The 25,820-nt window shown below is 38.4% G+C and overlaps 1 protein-coding gene across 3 annotated transcripts; it reads left to right on the forward strand.

Moving 5' to 3' along the window:
- The first annotated feature begins 1,971 nt into the window (after window positions 1-1,971).
- On the forward strand, window positions 1,972-25,516 carry mapk6 (mitogen-activated protein kinase 6). Of its 3 annotated transcripts, none has more exons than XM_060853201.1 (6): window positions 1,972-2,169; window positions 11,279-12,483; window positions 20,776-20,920; window positions 21,276-21,440; window positions 21,876-22,077; window positions 23,004-25,516. In XM_060853201.1, the coding sequence occupies exons 2-6, from the start codon at window positions 11,929-11,931 to the stop codon at window positions 24,136-24,138; spliced, it is 2,202 nt and encodes a 733-aa protein (XP_060709184.1). In that variant the 5' UTR covers window positions 1,972-2,169; window positions 11,279-11,928; the 3' UTR covers window positions 24,139-25,516. The 3 variants fall into 3 exon arrangements, with proteins under 3 accessions (XP_060709184.1, XP_060709185.1, XP_060709186.1); XM_060853202.1 differs by lacking the exon at window positions 1,972-2,169 and adding an exon at window positions 4,165-4,260; XM_060853203.1 differs by lacking the exon at window positions 1,972-2,169 and adding an exon at window positions 4,783-4,857.
- Window positions 25,517-25,820: the final 304 nt, after the last annotated feature.

Consider the following 25,820-nt stretch of genomic DNA (forward strand, 5'->3'; position numbering starts at 1 on the left):
CAGCTGATTTGTAACAAGTACTTGTGTACATGCCTGCTATGTACCTCTATTTACGAAAACCTAAATCTTCCAGTTGATATTATACTAACACTAGCTTTTACCCAAAATGTAAAACAAAGGCAAAATACTGCAGATGCTGGATATCTGAAATGCAAACAAAGAATACTGGCAATGCTCAGCGTGTCAGGCAACATGTGTAAACAGAGAATGATTTGGAGATGCCGGTGTTGGACTGCGGTGTACAAACCTAGAAATCACACAACACCAGGTTATAATCCAACACGTTTATTTGGAAGCACTAGCTTTTGGAGCGCTGCTCCTTGAATTACTTGATGAAGAGCAGTTCTCCAAAAGCTAGTGCTTCCAAATAACACTGTTGAATTATAACCTGGTGTTGTGTGATTTCTAACTTCAGACAGAGAATGGCAGCTCCATGTCATTTGCTCCACAGCCGTTTTCTGACTGGCTAAGTATATATTTACCCAAACTTGGTGACTATTGAGGCCATAACATCTAGAATAGAGTATTCCAATGTATTAAAACCTCAGCTGAGTCTGTCAATATTATACCATCTGAGAGGGTAAGTTGCCTGTCCTCCAAAAATGTGCCCTAACTTTGTGGCAGTTTCCTACTTTAACATCCAATGCATCATTGGCAAAGGCAATGGGTAGGGCAGGGTGGCAGTGTAACCTGTAGAAAATACAGTTTAAACCTAACTGGCATGTTGCACCCAGGTCAGGGCACCACACCTCAGGAAAGATACAAAGACATTTGAGTCTGGGCAGAATTGTCCCAGAGAATCTTCACTTACAGAGATTGATGGGAGGAAAGGTAGTGTGGAGATTCCAGGTGTTCAAAATTGTGATGGGTCTGGACAGAAACTCTGGAGAGAAACTGTTCCTTTTAGTGGAAGGGTCAAGAATCAGAGGGCCCAGATTTGCAGTGACTGGCAAATGGACCATGGCAACACGAGGAGAAACTCTGAATGCAGAGAGTGTTCAGGATCTGGAGTACGCAGCCTGAGAGTGCTTTCACTTCGATGGCAGATACCCTTTAAAGCGAACGGTCCAGCAAACATCTGGGTAAGGGTTCCCGTCTCTGACGCTGGGAGCAGACAAAAAGACTGCCACTGCCTTACGTTCTAAAGGACTCAGTACCTCCAACAAGAATCCTTGTGGCGTTGCAAATAATAACCAGGTCAGTGGCAAGCAGCCGTAGGAGAGATTAAATCACTGAACTAATCATCCAGACTCGATGTAAAGTGCATCCACAACATTGGCACCGAGATTATTTGTATCCGGCCCATTTGGGATTTGTTACGTTCGAGGTCCAGATGATTGCAGATGTGACCTGAAGATGCCCCCACACCAACCCCCCCCCCCCCCAACCCCCAGCTCTCACATACTCTGCATCCTCCCCCAACCCCCCATGAAATCTGATCGGGACATGTCAATAATTCCGTACATCGAGCTTTGGAATGATCACACTTACGGCACATGACCCACAAACACGAAATGAATCTGTCCGTGTTTTGACAGGTGGGGTCATTGACCTGCACCTCTCTCTCTCTCTACCACCTCCCCCCCCACTCCACAACCCTCCTCCCTTCTGCCACATCCCACCGAGCATCCCCAAGCCTGAAGTTTGAATTACCTTGTAGGGGCAAGTGCTGACCAGCTGGTGTCTGAGGTCGAAATACCCTCTCCCCTCCCCCCTCCCTCCCTCTTCTTTAGCGGTTTACAAAACAAATCCCGGGACAGGCAAAACACAAGCGTTTCTGTCTCGGTGCTGTGGTGTTTTGTGTTTTTTTTGCAGGCGATGGGTGATTGTGTGTGAGACGGGGAGCAGTGGGCAGGGCTCTCTGTTTACGAGCTCGATGCGTCACTGCAGGGCTGACACTGACAATGACATTGACACTGAAACTGATACAAGCGCCGCCTCCGATACTGTAAAAACCGGCAACAACCGCCGCAAACGCAATTTAAATTCGGCTTTCACACCGGCCACTGACAGTGACTTTGACTTGTAGTAAATGAATGCACCCAAATTAAATGATTAGTGAGCGCTCGATTCTTGAGAACGAGGAGTCTTTTGCCGGGTTGTCTGATAAACTTTAGCACATACAACACGGTCTTTGACCTAACCGCTGTCAAGCGCCTTAAAAAAATGGTAAGCTGTTTCATGAAAAAACTTGCCAGTTTTGACGTTATTTTGTATATGATTGAGAAACACAAAGATCTCCCACCAGCTGTCTCTCGGATATGCTCGCTCTTGGCAGAATGGTGCAAGTGCATTACGTGTTTACACCGACTGCAATGGCTACATTTACCTCCCTTCTTGAAAAGCGACTAAAATTGTTCGTAAGTCAATTAGAATTAAGTTAATTGTTACTGTTGTGCCGTTGACTGGTGTGATGTAAAACCGGTGTCTTGTCAAGTGGAAACGGTAATATTGTTTAGAAGTTTGACGCGCTGTATAATCGCGCTTTGTTTTCATGTATAAAAGTGGAAACTCCAATATGAACTGAGCATGTTCAAAGGAGGACAGAACGTTTTCCCTCGGATTGAGTTTAAATCATTAATAAACGTAACTGACCTATCACAATTTTTTTTCAGTTGCACGCAGCTATTTTCCACCAACAAAATGCTAACCTATCTACCTTCCCCCTTTTTTGCTATGCCCAGTAATACGTAGATCATGGCATAGTCGAACTGTTGTAAAAATGCTTCTTAACGGAATAGAAATCAAATTAATGGGTGCGCCAAAGATGTCTTGACCTTCATATGGCCATTTTTAGATATGTATACGCTCTAATATAGAGTTGGATTGTAGCGGCTTTTCTCTCATATGTAAGGATTTTCCCATTTAATACAATAATTCAAATATAACTGCATTCGCTCCGGCAATGCGGAATATTACCTTGCAATCAGGCGACCTAATTTCCAAACGAAATGAAACAAATTCATACACAACACTTGGAGGCAGTAGGATTCCACGTCATATGCATAGGTATTTAAAGATGCGACTGAACGTTAATATTTCAGATCCGCTGCTTCGGATACTGTTCCCGTGCTATCAATGGTTAAAATAACTTGCGCACAATCTACCACGGGCAACGTTACGAACATCGTGTCAGATTACTATGCAAGTACAAAATAATATCAGTTTAATTCATTGTTTGGTCACTTCATTGTATCTCTAGTTACCATGGTAATCCGTGTTATTTCATCATTTTTGCGTATGATGTGAATCAGGCACGGGACGCATCATATAGTTGCTTCCATCTGGAAGTTTGACGTGAACTTCATAGATTAAGTGAACAGTAAAGCAAAATTTGAACATATGCGCGAGTCAGGCCAAATAACAAGTGCGACTGCAACCACAGAAGGTGAGAGGCAGATGGATCTGTAATTAAGTAAACAAAAAGTACGTCTGCATCTGCCAGCATTTAAAAATAAATTTTAAATCTTTGCTGTCAATTTGAAAATTTAACCCATCCTCTCTCGATTTGGCTTCATTGAGGTATGAAACAAAAACAGTGATTGCTGGAGGGTTTTCAGCAGGTCTGACAGTACCTGTGGAGAGAAAGCAGAGTTAAGGTTCCAAGTCTAGTGACCCTTCTTTAAAACTTCTGTCCACAGATGCTGCCAGACCTGTTGAATTCCTCCAGTAATTGTTCTTTTTATCTTCTTCCAGCACCTTGGTTGTACATCAAGGCGATACTATACTGGGAGGGCATTGATTAATCAGAATATTTTAATGAACTTCAATTACCTGTTGTTGCCATGCCTTTGATTGTGTATTTGCGCGGGGGGGCTGGTGAGGAATGGAACGTGCTGGTGAAACTCATCACCGGCAGATTTAAAAGTGTAGAGTCCGGGATCACAGTTGCCCCGTATGCTTTTTTTAAAATCGCGTGGATTTATTAGAAGTGGGAGGGCGAGGAGGAGAAGATGTAGGGTATTTTTTTTAAAAAAAGAGCAAAGAGGGAAATTGTTGAGAAAACTCTGGCAGCATCCACGGAGAGAAAGCAAGAGTTACCGTTTCGGGTTGCTGAGTGCTGCAGGATCATATGTAGGCGAGGCGCGGCTCGGAGGCGGGTTTGAATTTCCCGCCGGGCCGGCTGGGTGCGCGGGGCCTGTCGGGAGGCCGCGCGCTGGATGGTGGGTCTCGGTTGCTGCGCCTTCTCCGGCGGCGGAGTGACTGGGACCGAGTAGCGGCGTCGCGATCGAAGCTTTCCTCATGTTTTTGGGACGCCGGGTAAGTTGTGACCGATTTCCCCCCCAGGGGCTGGATTTTGTTTGAAATGTGTAGGTGGAGAAGGTTTGGGGGAAGGGGGGGGGGGGTTGGTGGTCGCGGGGGGGTCTGTAGGCCGCGTTCCTCCTTTGTCTGACTGAGAGGAGGAGATACCGTCTCCCTCCTTCCCTCCCCCCACCGTCCCCGCTCAGAGGACCGGCTTCACCGGACAAGGATTATCCCCACCCCCACCTCTCTCTGTGTCGCCCCCCACCAAAAAAAACTCTCGAACTCCCCTCTACCCCTCCCCCCACACACACAGGGTTTGAAAGAAAAGCCCCAGTCGCCGGTGGTGGGGGGGACGGTGATTGACGGCGACGTCGACCAATCGGGGACGGAGCCGGCCGCGATGGACGGGCCGCCCCGCCCAATGAGCGGGCGAGGGCGGGACCTGGTGGGGGCCGCCAGCAAGTTTGGTCGGTGGTCGTGTGTGTTTGGTTGACCGTCAGTGTGCTGGTCAAGGTGGGGGGGGCCGAAGGAAGAGGAGCCTGGTCCCCTCCTTAAAACAACACACACATTGTGCTGCTGGGAAACCGCAGTGAGTGAGCAGAGCCAGACAAGGTGAAAACTCTTGACAGATTCCTCTGCGGGTCATTTAGTATTTTTTTTAAAAAACCTGGCAATAAGACCCTTCGTGTCCGAGCTGGTCATCGAGCCTCACTCTCTATTTAATCCCATTTTCCAACACTTTTCCTGTAAGACGGACCGCATTGTGTGTCCGTGCCCCGCCACAAGCTCCTCCGGATCACTTGAGTCTCTCTCATTGTTCGGCAACACGCGGTGAGGCTCCAACAAGGGGCTTCATTAGGACCACAAATTCCCCTCTTTATCGAATTCATGTCACTTCTCGCAACACTTTTTGTTGAAAACATGTATAAAGAGTTTTGATTTAATCAATGAATATTTTACGGTATTGTCTTTTTTTAAAATTCCCCTTCCTTATAATAAATTATCTTGGTTTATTTTCCGTTTTTCTTGACGCTTTTCGGTGACCTGACCTCTCAAGAACTTGTCCGGCCTTAGCACTGACCCCATCGGGCTTTCTCAATCGATCACCATTTTATCTTTTGATTGGGAAGGAGTTTAAACTGGTTTCCTTTGCGTACCCCTCGCCCATAAGTAAAATTAAAGCCTTCAGACAGTGAGTAATAGTTCCAGGGCCATGAAACGTCAACCAGTCGGCTTGCTCACAGGAGGCGACGTGGCTCATTTTCATGTGACTCATGTGGATTTTTTTTCCCCTCTTAACAAAAGTTGCGGGTTATTTTCCTGTGACGCTAATGCTGGGTTGAGTGGCCAGTCCAGGCTGCAATTCGGATGTGTCATGTTCCACAGACATGTGTCACCTACCTGCTTTGAAACATGTAAATTGGTTAAACCTAGGACCTTGGAGTTCTAAAGTGTGGTAGTGATCAGAGGTAGCGGCCCATATTAGCCTTGACTGTGCGCGAAATCATTGGCGACTTTCTTTACGAACAATTCGCGGAATTACTATCGTGTTGAGATTACCCTGCGCTATTGCATTTTATCTCCCTCAATGGAAAGAAATTTTGTTACGTTCGTCGATCATGTGATAAATTTCCCTCCCGGAGATTTTTTTTCCGCAAGTTACTTTCCGCCTCTGGACATTTCCAAGTTAGTATTCTTATTTGAGTTAACAGTCCGATCCTATGAATCTCCGTACTAAATATCAGTGGACAGCATGTGCTATTCAGACATTGTGTATGGAACGGATTAGTGGGTTACGAAAGTTGGTCTGATTTGATTTTGAAATCAAGATTTTAGAGCGCGAATTCATGTTTAATTACAGGTGGTGGGTCGATTGCGGGGGGAGGGGGGAGTGGAACCAAGTTGTTAATCTACATTCCCCTCTTGTGCTTCTGCAACCTGTGTGTCTGTGTGCTGATGGCGATGGATTGGAAAGCGCGTATGTTTTTAGAGTACCGTGTTCGAAGTTTGCAGCCTTCAGTCAGATGTTGAATGAATGTTTGGATTTTGTTTTTGTAATTTGTACGCGGATACAGAAGAAATTAAGCACATGGTTAGCAGTCCTGGATTAGATTAGATTACTTACAGTGTGGAAACAGGCCCTTCGGACCAACAAGTCCACACCGACCCGCCGAAGCGCAACCCACCCATACCCCTTCATTTACCCCTTACCTAATACTACGGGCAATTTAGCATGGCCAATTCACCTGAACCGCACATCTTTGGACTGTGGGAGGAAACGGGAGCACCCGGAGGAAACCCACGCAGACACGGGGAGAACGATCTTATTCTCCAAAGTTAAAAGTGCTGACTGACGTTAGTACACCAAGTATTGCATACGCTGTATCAATAAGCTAGTCGCAGTGATGTGAGGGGAAATTCCATTTTGTAATCATATTATGCTTCCGCGCCTTAAATGTGAAAGAAGTGAACGCCTCGGCAGATAATGGTTTAAAATTACGGAAATATTTAAGTACTTTCTTTCCAGTAAATTTCGTTTAGTATAGATCATGTCACAAAATTAAAATAGCTAAAGTAGGAAATGCGAGGCATGAACTCTTGTAACGCTTGACAGGGCACATTGTTGCATACTTTGAACTGCTAAAAAATCTTTGAATACAATGTAATGGGGAAGAGATAGAGAAGGAAAATGGGATTTAATAGGCTACTATATTTCCCAAAATTTACTTTTGAAGTAGAAGTTGTGTATTAAATTTACATTAAATGGAAATATTTTCAGTGGCAGCCAACTGTGACTTTATTTAAAAATTAGTATAATAAAGTTCTAAATGACCCATGTATGAGGAACATGGTAACAAAATAAATAACACGAGAGAGGCTCATTTAAAGCATTGCAGAAGACCTCAAGTCCCCAATGAATGATGGTTTGGAATATTGTCATTCTTTGCCAAATTGTGATCAGTAGATAGTCAGTGAAAAAGGAGGCCTGTGAGTTATTAAATGCATTTTTAAGAAAATGAAAATTAAATCCCTTTATTAAAGGTGAAACGATACTATGCTAGGTTGCTGTTAAGTCCAAGTGAATGCTTTTATTGTTCTGTTGAGTTGTGAAGAGCATTTATTTATTGGAAATTTTCTTCTCCCATTCAAAAAGCTTTTAAACATGAAACCATGATTATAATCAAAATGATAATACTTCAGATGCTGGAAATTTGAAACAAAAACAAACAGCTGGAAGAACTCAACTCTTAGGTGATGTGTGGAGTGAAACAGTTAACATTTATGGTAAATGCAAGGTCAGCCAGAACCATTAACCCTTTCTCTTCTCTGTTTTCACCCCGAGCCCCCCCCTTCCCCATTGTTACAGCCCATATTGAGCATTTCCAACATTTCCCATGAATATAATAATCCTGTCTCAGTGCTATCTTGACATTAGGATCCTGACCAAATGCACCTGAAACATTATAAAAATGTGATCTGTCTGTTAGTGTTGAGAATTCATTAATCCTAATGGTGGTGTTGCTGTGTCCAGTTTCATTCCCCACATCCAGCAATTGCAGGCCTGGCTGATTGCAGGAAGCTAAAATATGTGTGAAAAGGCCTAATGATTGTACAGAGTTTTTATAGTAGCTTTGGAAGTTCTTTTTATACTAATGTTTTTGGATTAATGTTATTTGGAGTGGAGGAACATATGCAGGAACACCATTGGAATTTTTCCTGTACTTTAGATTCCCTACAGTATAGAAACAAACCCTTTAGCCCAACAAGTCCACACCGACCCTCCAAAGAGCAACCCACCCAGAGCCACCCCCCTACATTTACTCCTGACTAATGCACCCATTACTATGGGCAATTTAGCATGGTCAATTCACCTGACCTGCATATCTTTGGATTGCGGGAGGAAACCAGAGCACCCGCAGGAAACTCACACAGACACGGGAAGAATGTGCAAACTCACGAACCCATGTCCCTGCCGCTGTGAGGCAGCAGTACCAACCACTGAGCCACTGTGCAGCCCCAATCTTGCATGAAATGCTTGGTTTTTTTTCTTCAATATTGACCCTTTCTGCACAGCTTCAATTTGGGATTTTGAATAAATTGTGGGACTTTTAAAGTATCAGTTTTCAGTTCAGTTTTACTATTTATGTTAAATGTTGAAGATTATAAGAATTCTGAATTCATTTGAATCTGATTTCCTCTTTTGCCTTGTACTTCGTGCTTTAGCTCGGAAGATAGGCAAATAATTCCTCCCCTGCTACAGTTCTATTAGTAAATAAGCAGTGCCTAGATACAGAGCTTTTAGTTACGCTACCCTCCCTTTGTCACAAACAGATGGTTTCTGCATTTGCTGTGGTATGGCAGAGAGTGGGATTTCCATTTCTGTGAATCAAGAGTTTTAAATCTACCTAGTCTGCTGCATTATGTTGACTCTGATGCACATCTGCCTTTCAGATTACATCTTTAATGGAACTGAGCAATTATTTTTACATGGGTGAAGCATATTTTACAAATAATGTTGAGATTATGGACAAAATTGTTTTCTAATTTGTTTTGATCTGTGCAGAATATGAAAAGTAACTGAGGGGGAAATAAGATTTGATAATTTGAGGAATGCCCTTCAAAGTGAAGTTTATTCTGAAGGATACTGTCTGGTGTAAAGTTCTGTAGATTAATGTGATTGCTTCCCCTATACTCTCTCCTATCATGTTGCTCAGTACAAATATATTTTACATTCCAGTCACATGGGTTCATATCTTGTGAATCAGTGGGCAAAATCACACAGGTGAACAAACACTTTGAGTCTTTTGAGTGATGTGCACATTGCCGACAAACAACCAGCATTTATTGCCCTTGAGAAGGTGACCGTGAGACACTATCTTGAACAAATAGTCAATATAGTGTCAGTACATCCATAGTGCTGTTAGTAGGGGATGTTCCAGAATTTTGACTCAACCAACTGTGCGTGACTGTGATTATGGTTGAGTCAGGATAGTATGCCTTAAAGGGGAACTTGCAGATGGTAGTGTTCTCTAGTACATACTGCCCTTGTTTATGATAATTGAAAAGTTTATGGAGCACTGAAACTTTTTTGCATTCTTGTATATTCTAATGAAGTTGAACTTCTTTACAGTGTTTTTGATATTGACAGAGTGGGTGTGGCATTGGCTATGTTATTGGTTGAACTTTGTTGTGCACACAGAGCCAGCTCTAGCCCCATAGTGTTTTCCTTGTGTCGTTCTCTTTAAATTTTCATGGTGTTCTATGCTGTAGCATTATGATTTAAATCTATTCACAAAGTTCCTTTCTTCTTTAATCCCCTGAAACCTTGTTAAAATCCATACATTGTTTTTGGTGTGTGGCTGTTCATTAAATGTTCATTCATGATGGGTGCATTCATGGATAGAGTTTAGAGAGAGCTCATTCTAGATCTAATTTTTGCTTCAGAAATGAAGTGCAATTAATAGATGTGTTTACTTGCTTATCCCTTTTTATAAGAACCACTGGTTCTGTCATGTATTAAATCCAGACTGGGAGAGTTGGGTAATTTGTCTACCATGCTTAATATTTAGCCCATAGGAGCTGAAAGATTTATTTTGTGCTCAGTTAAGTTTATTCCATTAGGATAATATACCTGATAATGGTGGTGGAGCAGGGGGGAGGAAAGGGAAGGAGGAGGTTGGAGGGGAGACTTAATTTAAATACTAGTCTCAGTTGTAAAATAGCTCACATTACTTTATCCATTAATATGCATGGTGTGCAAAAAACACATCTGGAGTTTAGAAATCTCGCAGTTCACTTTATTTATCTAAAAATAACTTAATGTTAAATTTGAGCATCATAACTTGTAAATTCTAATTAAGATTGATTTTAAAAAATATTATTTTATTCTTGCACATGGAGTGTGTGCCTGTGTTGCAAATGGAATCAATTTTGTGTCCAGGTCTTCAAGGCAATCATCTTGAAACTCATAAGCAGCAATTAAATAGCAAATCTCCCTGAAATAACACCACTTTTATTTTTGCTTCACCACACGTGTTTTTCTTAAGACTTCCTGTTGTCTCCAAACAGTCAGTAGTGAATGTACAGAGCCAGTGCTGTAAACATCTGGAAGCATATAGATAGATACAATATTATTTTTTGATTGCCAAAGATTCTCCTGGAGAAGGGATGCAGATGAATTTTCTACTTGTAACAATTTTTTAAAAAAAATTCAAATTCCAATATAAATATTTTCATTTCACAAATGGTTTGAGATTTTTTGTATATCTACTATAAGAATAGTTTCTCCACAGATGGGCTGTTCAAGTATTTTGTAAACATTTCTATACTGTGTTTTATTGAACACATTTCCATTTTAATGTACCTAATTTACTAATGTGACTATACAAGTATGATATGAAGGCATTCTGTTCAACCCAATTTTTGCTCTAAGTTTCTGTGTAATAAATGTTGATATGAATGTATATACAAGTTATTGTGAAGATTATGAAGAACATATTGGTGCAAATTCTACCCTAATCTGTTAGAAATTGGAATTAAATACCAAAAGTTCCAAAAATTAACAGTCAAGTGTCAGAAGATCACTTTTATGTACTGTAACCTTGAAACTTTTAAAATTAGTTTTCTTTTTCTTGTAATTTATTAAACCCCCTAATCTTAAAGTTTGTAATTCATTACTCCGTCTTAAATTAAAATGACGGTTATACTCTGATTTGTACCAATTGTTGATATTACCAGACAATTGCTGTCACAGTTTGAACCACTATGGGTCATATAGCCAGAAAAACAGGGGAGAAGCACTCATTGGAAAATATTGAGAAGATTAGCACCTATATGCCATGCAAGTCTGCAAAACACTGCCAATGTATCACAGTTATTTACTTTTCCCTCAATACAAAGGTGCATTATATGGAAAACTGAACAAAAACATATTCTGTCCGTATAAGAGTCCTAGTCATACAATACATTTATTGTTTTAATACAAAGTCTTTGGATCATTGACTTAATATTTCTTTCTCTTTTTGTTTTATAGGTTGTCCAAATATAAAATGGATGATAGCTTTGATTGTGACTGCGGTGAGCTTGAGCCACCTGATCATTAACGGAAGCCATCTTTTAGGGATAGAAAGCTGCCACAAGTTAATTACTTGTCCAGATTATAATTAAAAGGAAAGAAAAAAATAGTGCTAATCAGCACTGTAGAATGACGCTGCTCAGGACCAGTCTTACACTGAATGTATCTGCACTATGAGGAGGATGTCAGTAGAGGTTTATAACACATATATGTATTGTCACACACCTTGTTAAATGTTAGCCTGTTTACAGCAGTAGTTTGGATGCATCTGTCTGTCGAAGTTCATTCCGTTGCAATCAAACTTTAGTTTAATTTTTAATGTCTGCAGGGATGCCCTTGTTTGAATTAGCCTAACATTTACTGACCTAGGTCAGAGAGAATTTCTATTCTTCAGGTTGTTCATTCTTGAAAGAGGGATTCAACTGGGAACAGAGCTGAACTTGTTCAGCTAGGATAGATGGCACATACATTTCAAAGAGAAAATATCTTGAAGTTGCGAAAAGGTTAAAGTTGGCTTGCTCTCTGTTGTGGAAGCTGATTTTTCACTAGTTTAGTTTTGACATAGGATTGCCCATCTGATAGAAGAGGAAAGCTTGAGGGTTATCGACATGGCAGAAAAGTTTGGAAGTTTAATGAACATTCATGGTTTTGATTTGGGTGCTCGGTATATGGACTTGAAGCCACTCGGGTATGGTGGCAATGGCCTGGTTTTCTCTGCTGTGGACAATGACTGTGACAAGCGAGTGGCTGTCAAGAAAATTGTCCTGAGTGATCCACAGAGTGTCAAACATGCCTTGCGAGAGATCAAAATCATCCGACGACTTGACAATGATAACATAGTGAAGGTGTTTGAGATTTTGGGTCCAAGTGGGATACCGATGTCTGATGATGTGGGTGCGATCACAGAACTGAATGCAGTATACATTGTTCAGGAGTACATGGAGACCGATCTAGCAAAGCTGTTGGAACAGGGTCCATTCTCAGAAGAGCATGCTAGGCTCTTCATGTACCAGCTGCTTCGTGGGCTGAAATACATCCATTCAGCTAATGTTCTGCACAGAGATCTCAAACCGGCTAACCTCTTCATTAACACTGAGGATCTGGTGCTGAAAATAGGGGATTTTGGTCTGGCACGCATCATGGATCCCCATTATTCTCACAAAGTAAGTTTTAATTTATTTCCCATGAACGAATAAGATAGACATGCCATTAGTAGTGTTGAGTGTCATTGTTCAGCTCTTTTGAGAAAACATTTCGCAAGGGTATAATATGGCATGGGCAGGATTGAGTAGTGTGCCGCTTGTTCATGAGGCACATATGCTAGCATTTTCTAATAAGAATTTCATGGAGTGTAAAGACTAATTAAGTGACCTCAATTGCTTAGCTATATTACAATAATTGTTATAATTCTTGTACTATTTTAGTGCAACAAAACTGTTTTAAAGTAGTGAACTTTTGAATGGAGGATTTAAAAAATGTCATGTTGCAGTTGTATTAGTCCTGTAGGAATTTGTAAATTATAGTCATCGACCTGTCTTCAGATATTGTTACATATATTATAGCTAATAGATTGTGTTTGTGGTTTAGTATACATCTTTTGACAAAGGAATGGCAATTTCGGAATTAAAACATTTCCTCTTCAATACCCTATATCATTAGTAATGTTTGTCGTTGCATCAACTACCTGCTGAAAGATCTGTCTCCTGCCTAATTTCTGATGACAGCCTTTCTTTTGTTGTTAATCATTTGTGCAACTTCTATCTTGTAAGCAAATCAAATGTCTTTTTATAATTTTTTCTGTTTGCTATTATATTGAGTTGTCCCTAATTGCTGTGATCATACCTTGCCTTTCCTATGAGTGTAAAGCTTTCTCTCTCTGCCCATAATAATGTTTTCCCATAATGCAAAAAGTTTGGAAGCTGTAGTCAATTCAGAAGATTATATTTTTGCTTTTAAAACAATGGTTAATAGGCATTTGTAGCATTAATTGAATTGGCACTTCAAGTTTCCAGTCAGGTTATTCTAAATCTTAGAAAATAAAATATGCCTATTCTAAAATCTGCTCATAGTATTAAAATCTTGACAAGTGATAGACAATTAGTCTACACAGCTAAATAATACAAATAATATTGATATCTAATTCATTCTTGAAATATTTACAAGATTACAAATCTATTTATATTTACTTGACCACTACTTTCTGGAGTTTGCTGGAGTCAATGGGTTGTTAATATTTGAAGATTCTTTCAAAACCCAAGATCAGAGCTTCTGTGGTCAATGTTTGAATTTCCCTACTGGCCCATTCACACAAAATATAGATGTATAATATTTTCAAGATTTACGTTTTCCACTGCAGATTTGATTCCAGTGTGTAGTACGCAGATTGCATTCTGGTGTAGTTTCGTAATGGCAGCAGTATCATGCAGTGACCTTGTTGGTTTCCCATTTTGTAGTCCCTTTGGAAATTAAGGCACCAGAATGTTGACATCTATCACAAGGTTAGCATCTGTTCCATGTGTACAGATTGAATGTCTGGAAGCTTCTTTTCATGCATTTGCCAGGGAGCAACATATCCCAACAGTTAATACTACGTAAATATAAACCATTTTGATGGGCATAAAATCTTTGACTGCATTGTTTCTTTTCAGCCATGATGGAAAGATTTCAGGGGAATTTTAGAATGAAACATTACGGGATGCGATTTGTCCAATTATATACAGATATAATTGCTATCCTACAAGTTACACTCTCCCTCCCTTCCTCATAGTATCCATTTTACCCCTTTCTATTATTTATGCAGTTCTCTTTGGAAAGTTACTGGTGATTCTATTTCCATTGTCACTGCATGCAGATTGCCAAAAATTATATATTTCTTTTAAAAATTGTCTCAAGTTGCCTCTTGTTCTTTAGTTGCTTTAAATTCATATTCTTTAGGCACTGACTCCTTAATAATTATTCAATCAAAATCCTTTATGATTTTGAACATCTGTCTAATCTTCTGCTTGTCTTCTCTGCTCAAAGAGGGCAACCCTTTGTTGCAGCCTTTCCATATAACTGAAGTCCCTTATCCATGGTAGTTTGCTTCCGCATCTTTTCCAAAGCCATGACATCCTTTGTGAATTCTGTCTAGAATTGAATACAGAAGTGGAGGTCTATCCAGTGTTTTACAAAGGTTTATTTAACTACCTCTAGATAAAGCCAAGGGTTTTGCATTTTTAAAAAATCTGTCTCTTGACCTGTTTTTCCATCATCGAAGGTTTGTGTGCATGCCTAACCAGGTTACTCTGTTCCAAATGCTTAAAACCATACCATTTAATTCATTATTTCCTCTGTTTTCCTGCTGAAAATAATTACCTCATTTTTTTATTCATCTTATCTGCCTTATGTCTGACCGTTTCACTAGTCTATGATCTGCTGACACCTGCTTACTGCATTTCCAAGTTGTTGTTAACTGCAAACTTAAAAGCATGTCCTGTATATCCAAGATAGATAAATATCAAAACATGAAAGTGGTGCCAATGCTGACTCTTGGGGAAATAGCACAGCATACACCCCAAACCCTTCTTCACCAAATCTGTTTTTAAAAATCTGTTCATCTGTGTTTTGCTATATGTCAGTTTAAGATATAGTATTGAAGGGTTACGACCTTGGTTTTCAGTGGTCACTTAATTTTGAGTCACTGTGGAAAGGTTACTAAATGTAATCATCTCAGTACTGTAAACAGTAATTTGCTATCTAAGGAGCCAGGTTTTAATTGAATGAATGATAAATCATATACCACAAAATATCCTGGAAGTCGTCTAAATGTTCTGTAATGACAGAAACATGCATCTAGCCATAAGTTGCTTATCCCTCAGTGGCAGGGTTTTCAGTGAAATACCTATCATTAATATTTATACAGATGTTAAGTTTCTAAGACCAGTTTTTAGCCATACACTAGGGGGTTATTTTACATGTGAACAGTAGTTTTGAGGAACTGAAATCCACTTACTCACATCATCTTGCCGTTGCAGAACTGCCAGTATGGAGACTGTGTTTTCTCCAATCTTGCCTTCACATATACAAAATAGGGGCCACAGGAAGCTATTTGGCCTTTGAGCCTGCTGCACTAGTCAGTATGATCATAGCTGATCATTCAGCTCATTCCCATTTTTCCCTCTATATTCTTTGATCCCTTTAGCCCCAAGTACTATATTCAACTCCTTGAAATCATACAATGTGTTGGCCTCAACTGCTTTCTGTGGTAACAAATTCTATGGCTCACCACTCTCTGGTGAGATGGTAGGTTTGACCTCACAGGTTCATGTGTGCACACAAGGAACTGAACAACCACTTTCATTGGTGTGCTGTCCTATTTGTTTTCACCACAGTGAGTCACAAGTGAGTGGGTGGCACTTACAGAGATTGGAATTTTGGGGTAAAAGTCCCTGGTAACGTTGTGCACAAGATCAACCTTTGCTCTGTGTATCTTATACCAGTATTAGTTTGTAATGCTGCAGAATGCATGAAATATTATTCCTAGTGCTCAATGTAAACATAATTCACCTTTTTGAATTGGAGAAAAGGAAAATGCCAGTTATTGTCAAAAGCTAATAATTGAACTAGTGCTGTGCAAAAACTAATTCTATAGATGTTTGACCTCAGATACGTGAAGCTTCAGTGATGTGAACCATGACCTTTTATATTTGATCATTTAGTTCAATTTTAGTGTGTTTTGCAGCTTGGTTTGTAACTAGCTTTGAGTTACTTGCATTGTCAAAGTTGTTTTAAATTAGTTTTTATTTCCTCTGTGGGTCATGGTTTGAATTATCACCTATTTTGATTACCACAAGGTGTGAACTAAAATTATTACATGCAGACAAAACATACTTGGAATGTTTTTTAATTAGGACAATACCTGCTCCTAAATTTGGAACCCTTTTCAGCTGTTCAGTTCATTTTTTTTTCATGTGTTGCCTTGTTCAGTTTCCCATAAATGTAATGACTTTTTTTGGCATTTCTAACTTTTTCATTTTAAAATAAAATCCTGTTTTTACAGTTGAAAATCCAATTTCAAGCCTTGCACATTTTAGTTCAATAAATAGCCTCTTTTAAATTTTTTTAGTTTGCAACTATCTTTTCAATAAACAAAGGGAGCTTTCTTTTAACTAATATTTTGCTTACAACTGAAGATTTATGTTTGCATTTTTTTTCTGACGTATTATTGACCTTTTCTTGGGAATGATCAAGAAGGAAGAGGTGGCATTAACTACTGGGTGAAGCTCATCTCTGGTATCTCTCCAAATTTAAATACCTCACCAGGTTTACTTAAACTCAAGTGCTTTCCCCTTCTCCAAGATAAGCTCTGTACAACAAAATAAATATTTGGAAAAATCCACGTAATAGTAAAGGGTTTCACAATTTTTCACAACAGTTCCCCAACCTAAAGGTAGTACATCAGGCCTGATAGATTAATACTTGTCAATAATCTCTCTCTCGAATTATTAAAACATGTTCAGTTTACCACTAAGTTCAATAAAATGTTACAAAAACAGAACTCAAACTGAGTTCTGAGGAAGGGTCATCAGACCTGAAGCGTTAATTCTGATTTCTCTTCACAGATGCTGCTAGACCTGCTGAACTTTTCTAGCAGCTTCTGTTTTTGTTTCTGATCTGGAGCATCCACAGTTTTATTGTTTATTCAATAAAATATTATTTTTCTTGAGGCTCATTTTATTTTCAGGGTTTTTTTGAGCTAAAGGTATTTAAATGGATGCGTTACAGAGCCTGGAGAAAAAAATATGTATGCTCTTCATTAAACATATACATACAAATGATATAACCTGACTGAACTGTGTGTTTCTAATATTTTGTACATTCCTGTTTTTTAATTATCTACTAGAATATAACATTGTCTTGAGATCTAGTAAATCAAGGTTCAATTAAACTTTAACTTACTGATCTACTGCCACTTCAGATGAATGAATGTGCATGCCTACTTGCCCCTTAAACACTAAAAAGTGCTTCAAACCAAAGAATACATTAAAAAATGGAATGTAAACTTTAACACAAGCATTGTTTGTCAAAACCAGCATACACTATCCATTAGACTGGTTTGATTTATTGTTGCATGGGTCTTTTTTTTTAAAAACATTTTTATAAATAACTAAGTGGCTTTTACAAGAAGTGGTGTTTTGTAGGGTGATGATATTTGAGACACATTACACACTTCAACTGGTGTCAATATAACTAGTTTTCCTACTTTGTAAATCAGAAGCTTTTATAGTCTACTTCCCTGTAGATTGGTATTTATATTCTTTTCATGTCTTCATTATTTTGCTCGAAATGAATTCATAAGGTAGAAATATCAGCATTTTTTGTTTCTTTTATTCATTGTAAGTCTGTATACTTTTACATTTGTTGATTTCTGAGCTCTTGTATTTCAACTTGTCACTATGAAGGCGCATATAGTTTTATTATTAATGAAGTAGCTTCTTTCTTTCAAATATTCCTAAAATTTGCAGTTTGTTTTTTACCTTGTGACAAATCATTTTGGTTGCAATGTTATTTATTTAACTTTAAACTTCTAGACCCCAAATGCGTTTGTAGTTTTCATATTCTTTTGACTGTTGCACTCATTGGTGGCTTGTTCCATGTTTGTTTAAATGCTTGTGTAACCAGAGTGTACCATTGAAATAACTTATGTCACTAACTTTCTAAAAAGAAAATGGTCACTTTATTACAGTGCAACGTGCCTACCCATAATTGCAAACTAGTTCCTAACTTCTTCTACCAGTTTGCTGCAGAGGAGTACTGTCTCTTGGACAATACTTTAGTCGTGCCTTCCAGAGTGAACGTTGCTCACTTGAGCCTTGATAGCATGTGAAAAGATTACTGCTGAGTCTGATTTCAGCCCTTAATTGTTAGTGACTGCAGTAAGGGATGTTGGGTAGCAATCTAGTGGGAAACATGGAATTTTTTAAAACTTCTATCTAATCAGGGGCAAGGACACCTCTCTGTGCAACTATGCAACATTCCTATGGCTGAGATCAGCTAACAGCACAGACTAGAAGATATAGTTCCCAATTTCCAGGCTAACTTCATTGAGCCATTGGTTGAGTACATTGGTTCATTGTACTTTAGTTTTAATAGGTTCCTTGACTGATTTTTTTTTCTCTAAAAAAAGAAACAAATTGCCAACTCTCAATTAGTTCTGTTCCTGAAGATTCCAGTAATTTATTGGTACGCAATAGAGGGTGCCATAAACTCGCATTTCTTGGCATATTGCTACATTAGGGTGACTAATTATGTATTGTAACAATTTAAATGTGCACCTGAATATAATTTTTTTTCAGTAAATGTTGATAATGCACAGATTTTCCATGTGGCTAATTTTTTTCCTAAACATTCCACGTACAAGGGTCCCTTTGTTTTCTCCAGACCTCTCTCCCTTCCCTTCCTGAAGGCAGCAGTTTGTGCCAGGATATGGTTCCACAAGCAGTGGCCCTCCAGTAGCTCTGAAACGGCCATTCTTCATGTGTGAACCTGGATGGTGAGTGCTCGTTCTGCTATTCACAGCCCAGCCCTGCCTTTTCTCATTTGACGTACGTTCACTTGAAGCCGAAATTGCTGATCTGGCATGCTGAGCGTTTCAGAAATTTTTGTTTTGGTTTGAATACCAGTGTATGCAGCCTTTTATGTTCCTTATGTAGACTTTTTGCTGTAAAGCTTGGAGCAAAAGCTGTTCCAATGAGCAAAGCCATTCAGCTACATTTGTGCCAAAACCAGAACACCCAGTATTTGTGGTTAATATCGGCTGGAGGCATAGTTGCAGCTGTGTACTGATACTGATCAGGAGAGCATTGATGCAGGAATGTTGAGTGCTAAAGCCAGAAAGTCTCTCCTTGATTCTCCAATTACAGTCAGTTTTTGATCTCTGCTATAAGACATAAAAGTTCTAGAATCCTGTAGGTCTTGTATATGTTGTACCTTAGTTCACTTGGTACTTTACTAGGAGAGACTATTGGAGGTCAGGAAGCAAGCCACCTACAAGGTTTCCTTGCACATGTCTCTAGTTTTGGTGATGGGGGAAATGGTATATTCTGGCCCATATATATAGTACATACAGTTACAGTAGAGTGGTTGTGATGGATGATTGGAATATAGAAATGAGTAAGTCCAGCTTCTTGATAATTAGTTTTATCTTTCATTTGCAACAGAGCCAAAGAAAATTTTGTGCAGTCAAGTAAATAAATTAAGCACAGGAGTATTGCTGTCCAAGCTTGCTTCCCCACCGTCATTCCTCCCCTAATAGCATCTTTACAAACTTTTTAGGTTTTCATTTACTTCTAATAGCTTCATTATCACTTGGATACAATTCTTCAGTTTGTGGGATCTTGAGTGAAGCATATAAACCTGTTTTAGGGATAGCTGAAAAGTCAGTGTTTATAGTTACTGACCAGAACAGTGAAGGATAATTGTTGTACACAGTAGCTCAACCTTGAATTTTCGTCTCTTCCTAGATACTAATAGGTGGATTGTTAAACAACCAAATATTGCTAGATTCTTAGGTCTTCAGCAAGGAAGCAAATGCATATTAGTAGAAATAGGTAAATGAGGTGAATTTAAAGAGAACGATGTGAAAGATAAGTGGTAATATGGATTTAATATGAATAATAGAGAACTTAATTGGATGGTAAAGTACACTTAATTTTGACTTGCATTGCACTATTTTAAATTGCAGCTAGAAGGTGTCAATATGTTCTCTAGGCATCACTTGTTGGTAGCTAATTCTTCAACTGGAGATTTCAATATGTTTCTTTGTAATTAGATAAAATTGTGTAAAAGCCTTGAGAACAAAAGGGTAAAACCACAATTATTCTACATCTTTCAAGTTGTGCATTTTTAAAATTTGAATATTAAGCATTTTTCAGTTGTCAGAATGGTGTCCAGAATTAATTTTCTGGTCATTTACATTTTAATTAAGTGTAACAAGTATTCTGTCACGTACATAAGCAAAAATTTGAATTTTTTTATAGTTCAAGTTATGAAGGAACAGCATATAATTGTAGGATTGTATAGCACCATTCTTTTCATATCATAGTGTTTCTGAAAGAGAATCTCACACCACTGAACTGTTCATTCATGACTATGGAATAAAAAAAAGCTTGCGATGCTTGCTGGTAATTTACACTTTTTAAAAATATTTGTGATGGACCAATAATGTAAGCATATTCCCAACAAGTTTGATCAAGTGAATCATGGGATATCTTGTAAAATGTGAACAGTTTCCAGAAAATCAATTTCCAGACTGCTTCATGTCTTAACTAACATTTTATAGGAGTGGATAATAAAGATGATCTGTAAACCAGCCAAATGCATTTAAGTGGCACATGTATAGATTGTTTTTCTATTTTGGAATATAAATGGCTTATTATTCTTTTGAAGGGAAAAAATAGTATAACTTGTTTTTCTAGGGTTATCTGTCTGAAGGACTGGTTACTAAGTGGTACAGATCTCCACGTCTCCTCCTCTCCCCCAACAACTACACCAAAGCCATTGACATGTGGGCCGCTGGCTGCATCTTTGCTGAAATGCTGACTGGGAAAACGCTTTTTGCAGGTCAGTGTTGCTAAGTTAGTGTGACAGTTTTTAGTCACAATATTTTAGGCAGCACTAAACTGCTTTGTTGTGTAGTAATCAATTACTTTTCTTTAAAGAAAAATAAGAAAATCAGTGTTTCAGTGAAGCTTATCCCAAATGCTGATGTTAGTGATTTAAGTGTTTGTTTTGTGCAACACTTCATTTGTAGAGCTGAGGTATTTCATATTGTAAAATTTAATGAAATGGTTCAAAGCTATTTGATTCTTGTAATTCCTTTAATCTTGATACCTATACTTGTGGAATTCATATTCTGATGAGCTTGTTAATATTTTATTCCTTCAAATATTCAAGTATTTTTTAAAACTTGGTTTAGGTGCTCATGAGCTGGAGCAAATGCAGTTGATTCTTAATTCCATCCCTGTAATCCATGAGGAAGATCTTCAGGAGTTATTGGGTGTGATTCCAGTTTATATACAAAATGACATGACAGAACCTCACAATCCATTGCCACAGCTACTCCCCGGTGTCTGTGTTGAAGGTGCGTAATGATCTGTAACTCCTTGTCTTAATTTTGTATTCTGTTTGAACTAATTTGGATTTATTTCAGAAGTTTAGTTGATTACATTAGTACAAAATAAATTATTTTCTAAATTGTATTATTTAAATGAGCTGGAAAGGTGGCTGTAACATAATCCATTACTTAGTTTCCTATTTTGGCTGCACTGGGGGTCCAAAACAGAAAGGAGGGGAAACCTGAAAGTTCAATCCATACTTCCATTTTAACATTCATTTAGAATTAGATTGAAGTTCAGAGAGAGATTGGCTTCCTGCTGTTATTAGTGTTGGGAATATTGGATGTTCCAATTATTTGTTAGTGTTCAGACAGGAGATTAATGGGATAATTTTGCTGAGTTGGAATGTAAGGAAAAGTTGAAAGGCTTCTATAAAAATTTATTTTTCTTTTGAAACTTAGCATTGGATTTTCTGGAACAAATTTTGACCTTCAATCCAATGGACAGACTGACAGCAGCTGAAGCATTGGCCCATCCGTACATGAGTATTTATTCCTTCCCTTCGGATGAACCCACATCTGCCCACCCCTTTCACATTGAGGACGAAGTTGATGATATTTTGCTAATGGATGAAAGTCACAGCCATATTTACAACTGGGATAGGTAATTAATTCATTTCTATTACATTGTTTATTTTGTGTTTGGTAAAATATTGTTCCTAAGGTGGTATTTTTGATAAATCGCATCCAATAATTAGACTTTTGGGTTACTTTTGGATATAAGCAAAACAGGTAGCTTTATTGTCTTTAGCTTTAGGTGTATGAGTGTTTCTCTGCACCATTGGAAAGTATTTCCCCTTATAGATGAAGAGCATAATGGGGGAAATAGGAGCTGGCATAGATCATTTGACTGCTCAGACCTGTTCTACCATTCAACAAGGATGTGGTTGTTCTGACTGCAGCCTTAACTTGAGTTACTTGCCTCCCTCCATAAGCCTTGACTCTATTGTGAATCAAGAAGTTGTTATGACTCCACTTTGATTATATTCAATGACCCAGTTTCCACTGCTTGCTGGGTAACAAACTCCTAAGGTTAATGATATGCCTGCTTTATGGCAAGGACTCAAACATCCTTGAAGTTTTTGTTTCCTCCTTGAATTTTGTGCTTACTAGTTTGTCCTGTTCCCTCAAACGGCATAAAGATTCCCCCTGTATTTCATTATGATAACATTATTGCCCTTGTTTGCTGCTCAGGTAGAATGAATTGCATTTCTTAAGTTGATCCACTAGTGCTAAATCTTGAATTGCTAGTTCTGTGTTCAACCGAATTCAGACTTCCTGATTTTAACGGGTGTCCAAGAAAGGATCATTTGTACCCTTTGTCCAGGAAGAGTTAGATCCAAAATGAAGTTGAGTTTCCAACTTATGTCTTTGGATATTTTAATTTTTAAAATCACGCATGCAATGTATTAATGTAAGTTAAAGTGCTCTGTGGTATTTCGGCAAGATGATTCAATTTTGGAATCATTCTAAGGTATTGAACTTATGCCTGATGTCATGAATATCCATTGCTTGAATTGTTTATTTCAGATACCATGAAAGTGAATTGTCAGACCATGACTGGCCTTTGCACAGTAACTTTGAGGCAGATGATGTCCAACGAGATCCACGAGCAATGTCTGACATGACTGAAGAAGATGAGGTACAAGTGGACCCTCGCAAGTATTTAGATGGAGAACGTGAAAAGTATTTGGAGGATCCTGCATTTGACTTGAACTTTTCCACTGAACATTCTTGGCCACATTCAGATCACCATGAAAACAAATACTGTGATCTAGAATGTGGCCACACCTGTAATTATAAAGTGGGGTCACCATCCTACTTGGATAACTTGGTGTGGAGGGACAGTGAAGTGAATCATTACTATGAGCCCAAACTTATTATAGACCTATCTAACTGGAAAGAGCAAAGCAGAGATAAGCCAGATAAAAAAGGCAAATCAAAGTGTGAAAAGAATGGACTAGTGAAGGCACAGTTAGCTTTGGTAGAGGCAACACAACAGATTGCTGAGAAGGGCAAAGAGAAGATTCGGGGGTTTGACTTTGATTCTTTCATGGCAAGCACCATCAAGCTTAGTTTGCAGCCAGAGGCTTGTGATATAGATAAGCTGAATGACTTGAACAGTTCAGTATCTCAGTTGGACCTGAAAAGTTCAATGTCAAATTGCAAGTCTGTCAGTCAGGAGAAGGAGGAGAAAGGGATGGCCAATTTGGCTCAACTGGAATACCAAAGTCAGAATCCATGGGATTGCCAGTTTGCAATTGACGGAAGCGATGGTGAGGAGGAAAGTTTTCTAATTCATCTAGATGAAGATGTTTGTTGGGACAACAGGAAGGATGAGCAGCTAGAAAAAAGTACATTCACTAGTTATTTAGACAAGTTATTCAACAAAAAAGATGAGGTAGAAATCGCAGAATCTGAGCCGGCAAGTGACAGGAAACTGGGGGAAAGAATTAGTGAAGAGTGTGTGAAAGAGGTGAGCAGAAATGGGGAGATCCCATTCAGCAAGCAGTTGGAGTCCATTGGTATTCCCCAGTTTGACAATCCTGTCAGTTCACCACTGAAATCTAAAGCGATTCAGACCACTTTAGCACCTGCCGCTGCAAAGCTGTCTCCTCAGATTCCTCATAAGACCTATAGTAGCATCTTGAAACATTTGAACTGAATAGAACACTCAGCAGACATTTGTTTTGTATACTTTACTATGTGCATTTGTCTCGTTTTCTTAAGTCTGGAATCTTATTTTTGTAAGTTCAAACTGTGCTCCTTTTGGTTTGAATGGTTTACTATTTTTACACGTCAAATTATTTTGACATTGCATTTTAATTTTTTTGTAAACTTATGTCATTTGCACACGGTTTAAATATGTACATTACAAAAAAAAATTAATGCAGAAAATTGTGACTATGAAACGGTGTGATAATGCACTAGACCAAGTGGACATATTTAATTGGTGAAATTAGAATATCCACCAAGCACAGTCTACTTGTTTTGCAAATGGAATGGTTTCCATTTTAGCAAATACACGGTTGAAATATATTTGCATGAGATTTTTACAAATTCATTTAAAATCAAATTAAAAGTGTTTAAGTCCAAGCAGTAAAGTGCGTTTGTTTTTCCCCAGCAGTACATTAGACATTTTCTGATAGCTTAAATTTTTCTTAAACATGTGATGCCAGCAAAACCAGCAAATGAATGCAGAACATGGTACGCATGTGTTATCTACCTCAAGGTAACGGCAATGAGTGGCTGACCTTGAGCCACCTTCAGTGCTTCACAGCATGGACGTGAACTTAGCCAGCATCACTGTACTAGCAGTTGTTCCCTGTTTGAAAAGCTGTCAGTACTTGTAACTTTCTGGTATGCATTTTCCATAGTAAAGTGTTCAGATACATTATTTATTTTAGCAGATGTAAGATTTTTCTGTATTTATTTTAATTTTATAGTTTCATTGTGACTTTAAAATGAATTTGGGGCATTTTGAAGCTAACTTCATGTCTGGCACTATAGTTAATTGTGTAAAATGAAAATCACCTTGTCCTAATGCTTTCCCATTTACTTGTCTTTAGAATTGGCTTGTTTTGAAAAGAGCATTCACTATATATAGGAATTGGTACATTTTAGTGATGCTTAACTTCCCATTAAATAAACCTTTGAACAATTTAGAATTCATTTCAAAGCTGATTTTGGAAATGCTCCAAGAAGTCTTAAATTCTATGTTTAATTTGTTTAAAATTTAAGATTAGAAATCTCTGCATGGAAATAACTGAGTTACAAACATGACTGTAAAAGTTAAAGCTGTAGACAACAGTAAGATGGATGTTGAATTTTCATCTTTATTTTTATTGTACATTTTTATTAAATTTGTAATTTCTCAAGCCAGCATGATTTCCATAGGTTCAGAATATAGCATGTAGAATTATTTCTGGAAATTTATTTGCATTTACCAATTTAGATACTAAGTTTCTGTATTATTGGTTCTCATCCTCTTCCCTCCCCCAAAAGATCCAAAAAGGAACAAATAAACATAACCCAAACCTAAATGCTTGTGACTTGCTGTGTAACCTGAAGTATGTTCATTTTTTAGCCCAGAAATTCTATCTTAAAAGGATTTTAAAAAAATTTTTATAACTGTTGGGCAATTGTTGTAACTGGAACAAATAGTTCTATCAGTACATGATGCTAACAGCTGAGAAAGGAGGAAACATTAGAACACTGTTGTTATTCTCCGATTATTCTGCTATGATTCCCATTGAAGGAAGATTGAAAGTTTGTGCCGCAGTCTCTTCCTAAAAATAAATTTTAAATCATACTGCACAACTAGCAAAAGTGGAATTGAGAATTTAA

The sequence above is a fragment of the Hemiscyllium ocellatum genome, chromosome 39 (genome assembly GCF_020745735.1).
Source record: "Hemiscyllium ocellatum isolate sHemOce1 chromosome 39, sHemOce1.pat.X.cur, whole genome shotgun sequence".
Lineage (NCBI taxonomy): Eukaryota > Metazoa > Chordata > Chondrichthyes > Orectolobiformes > Hemiscylliidae > Hemiscyllium > Hemiscyllium ocellatum.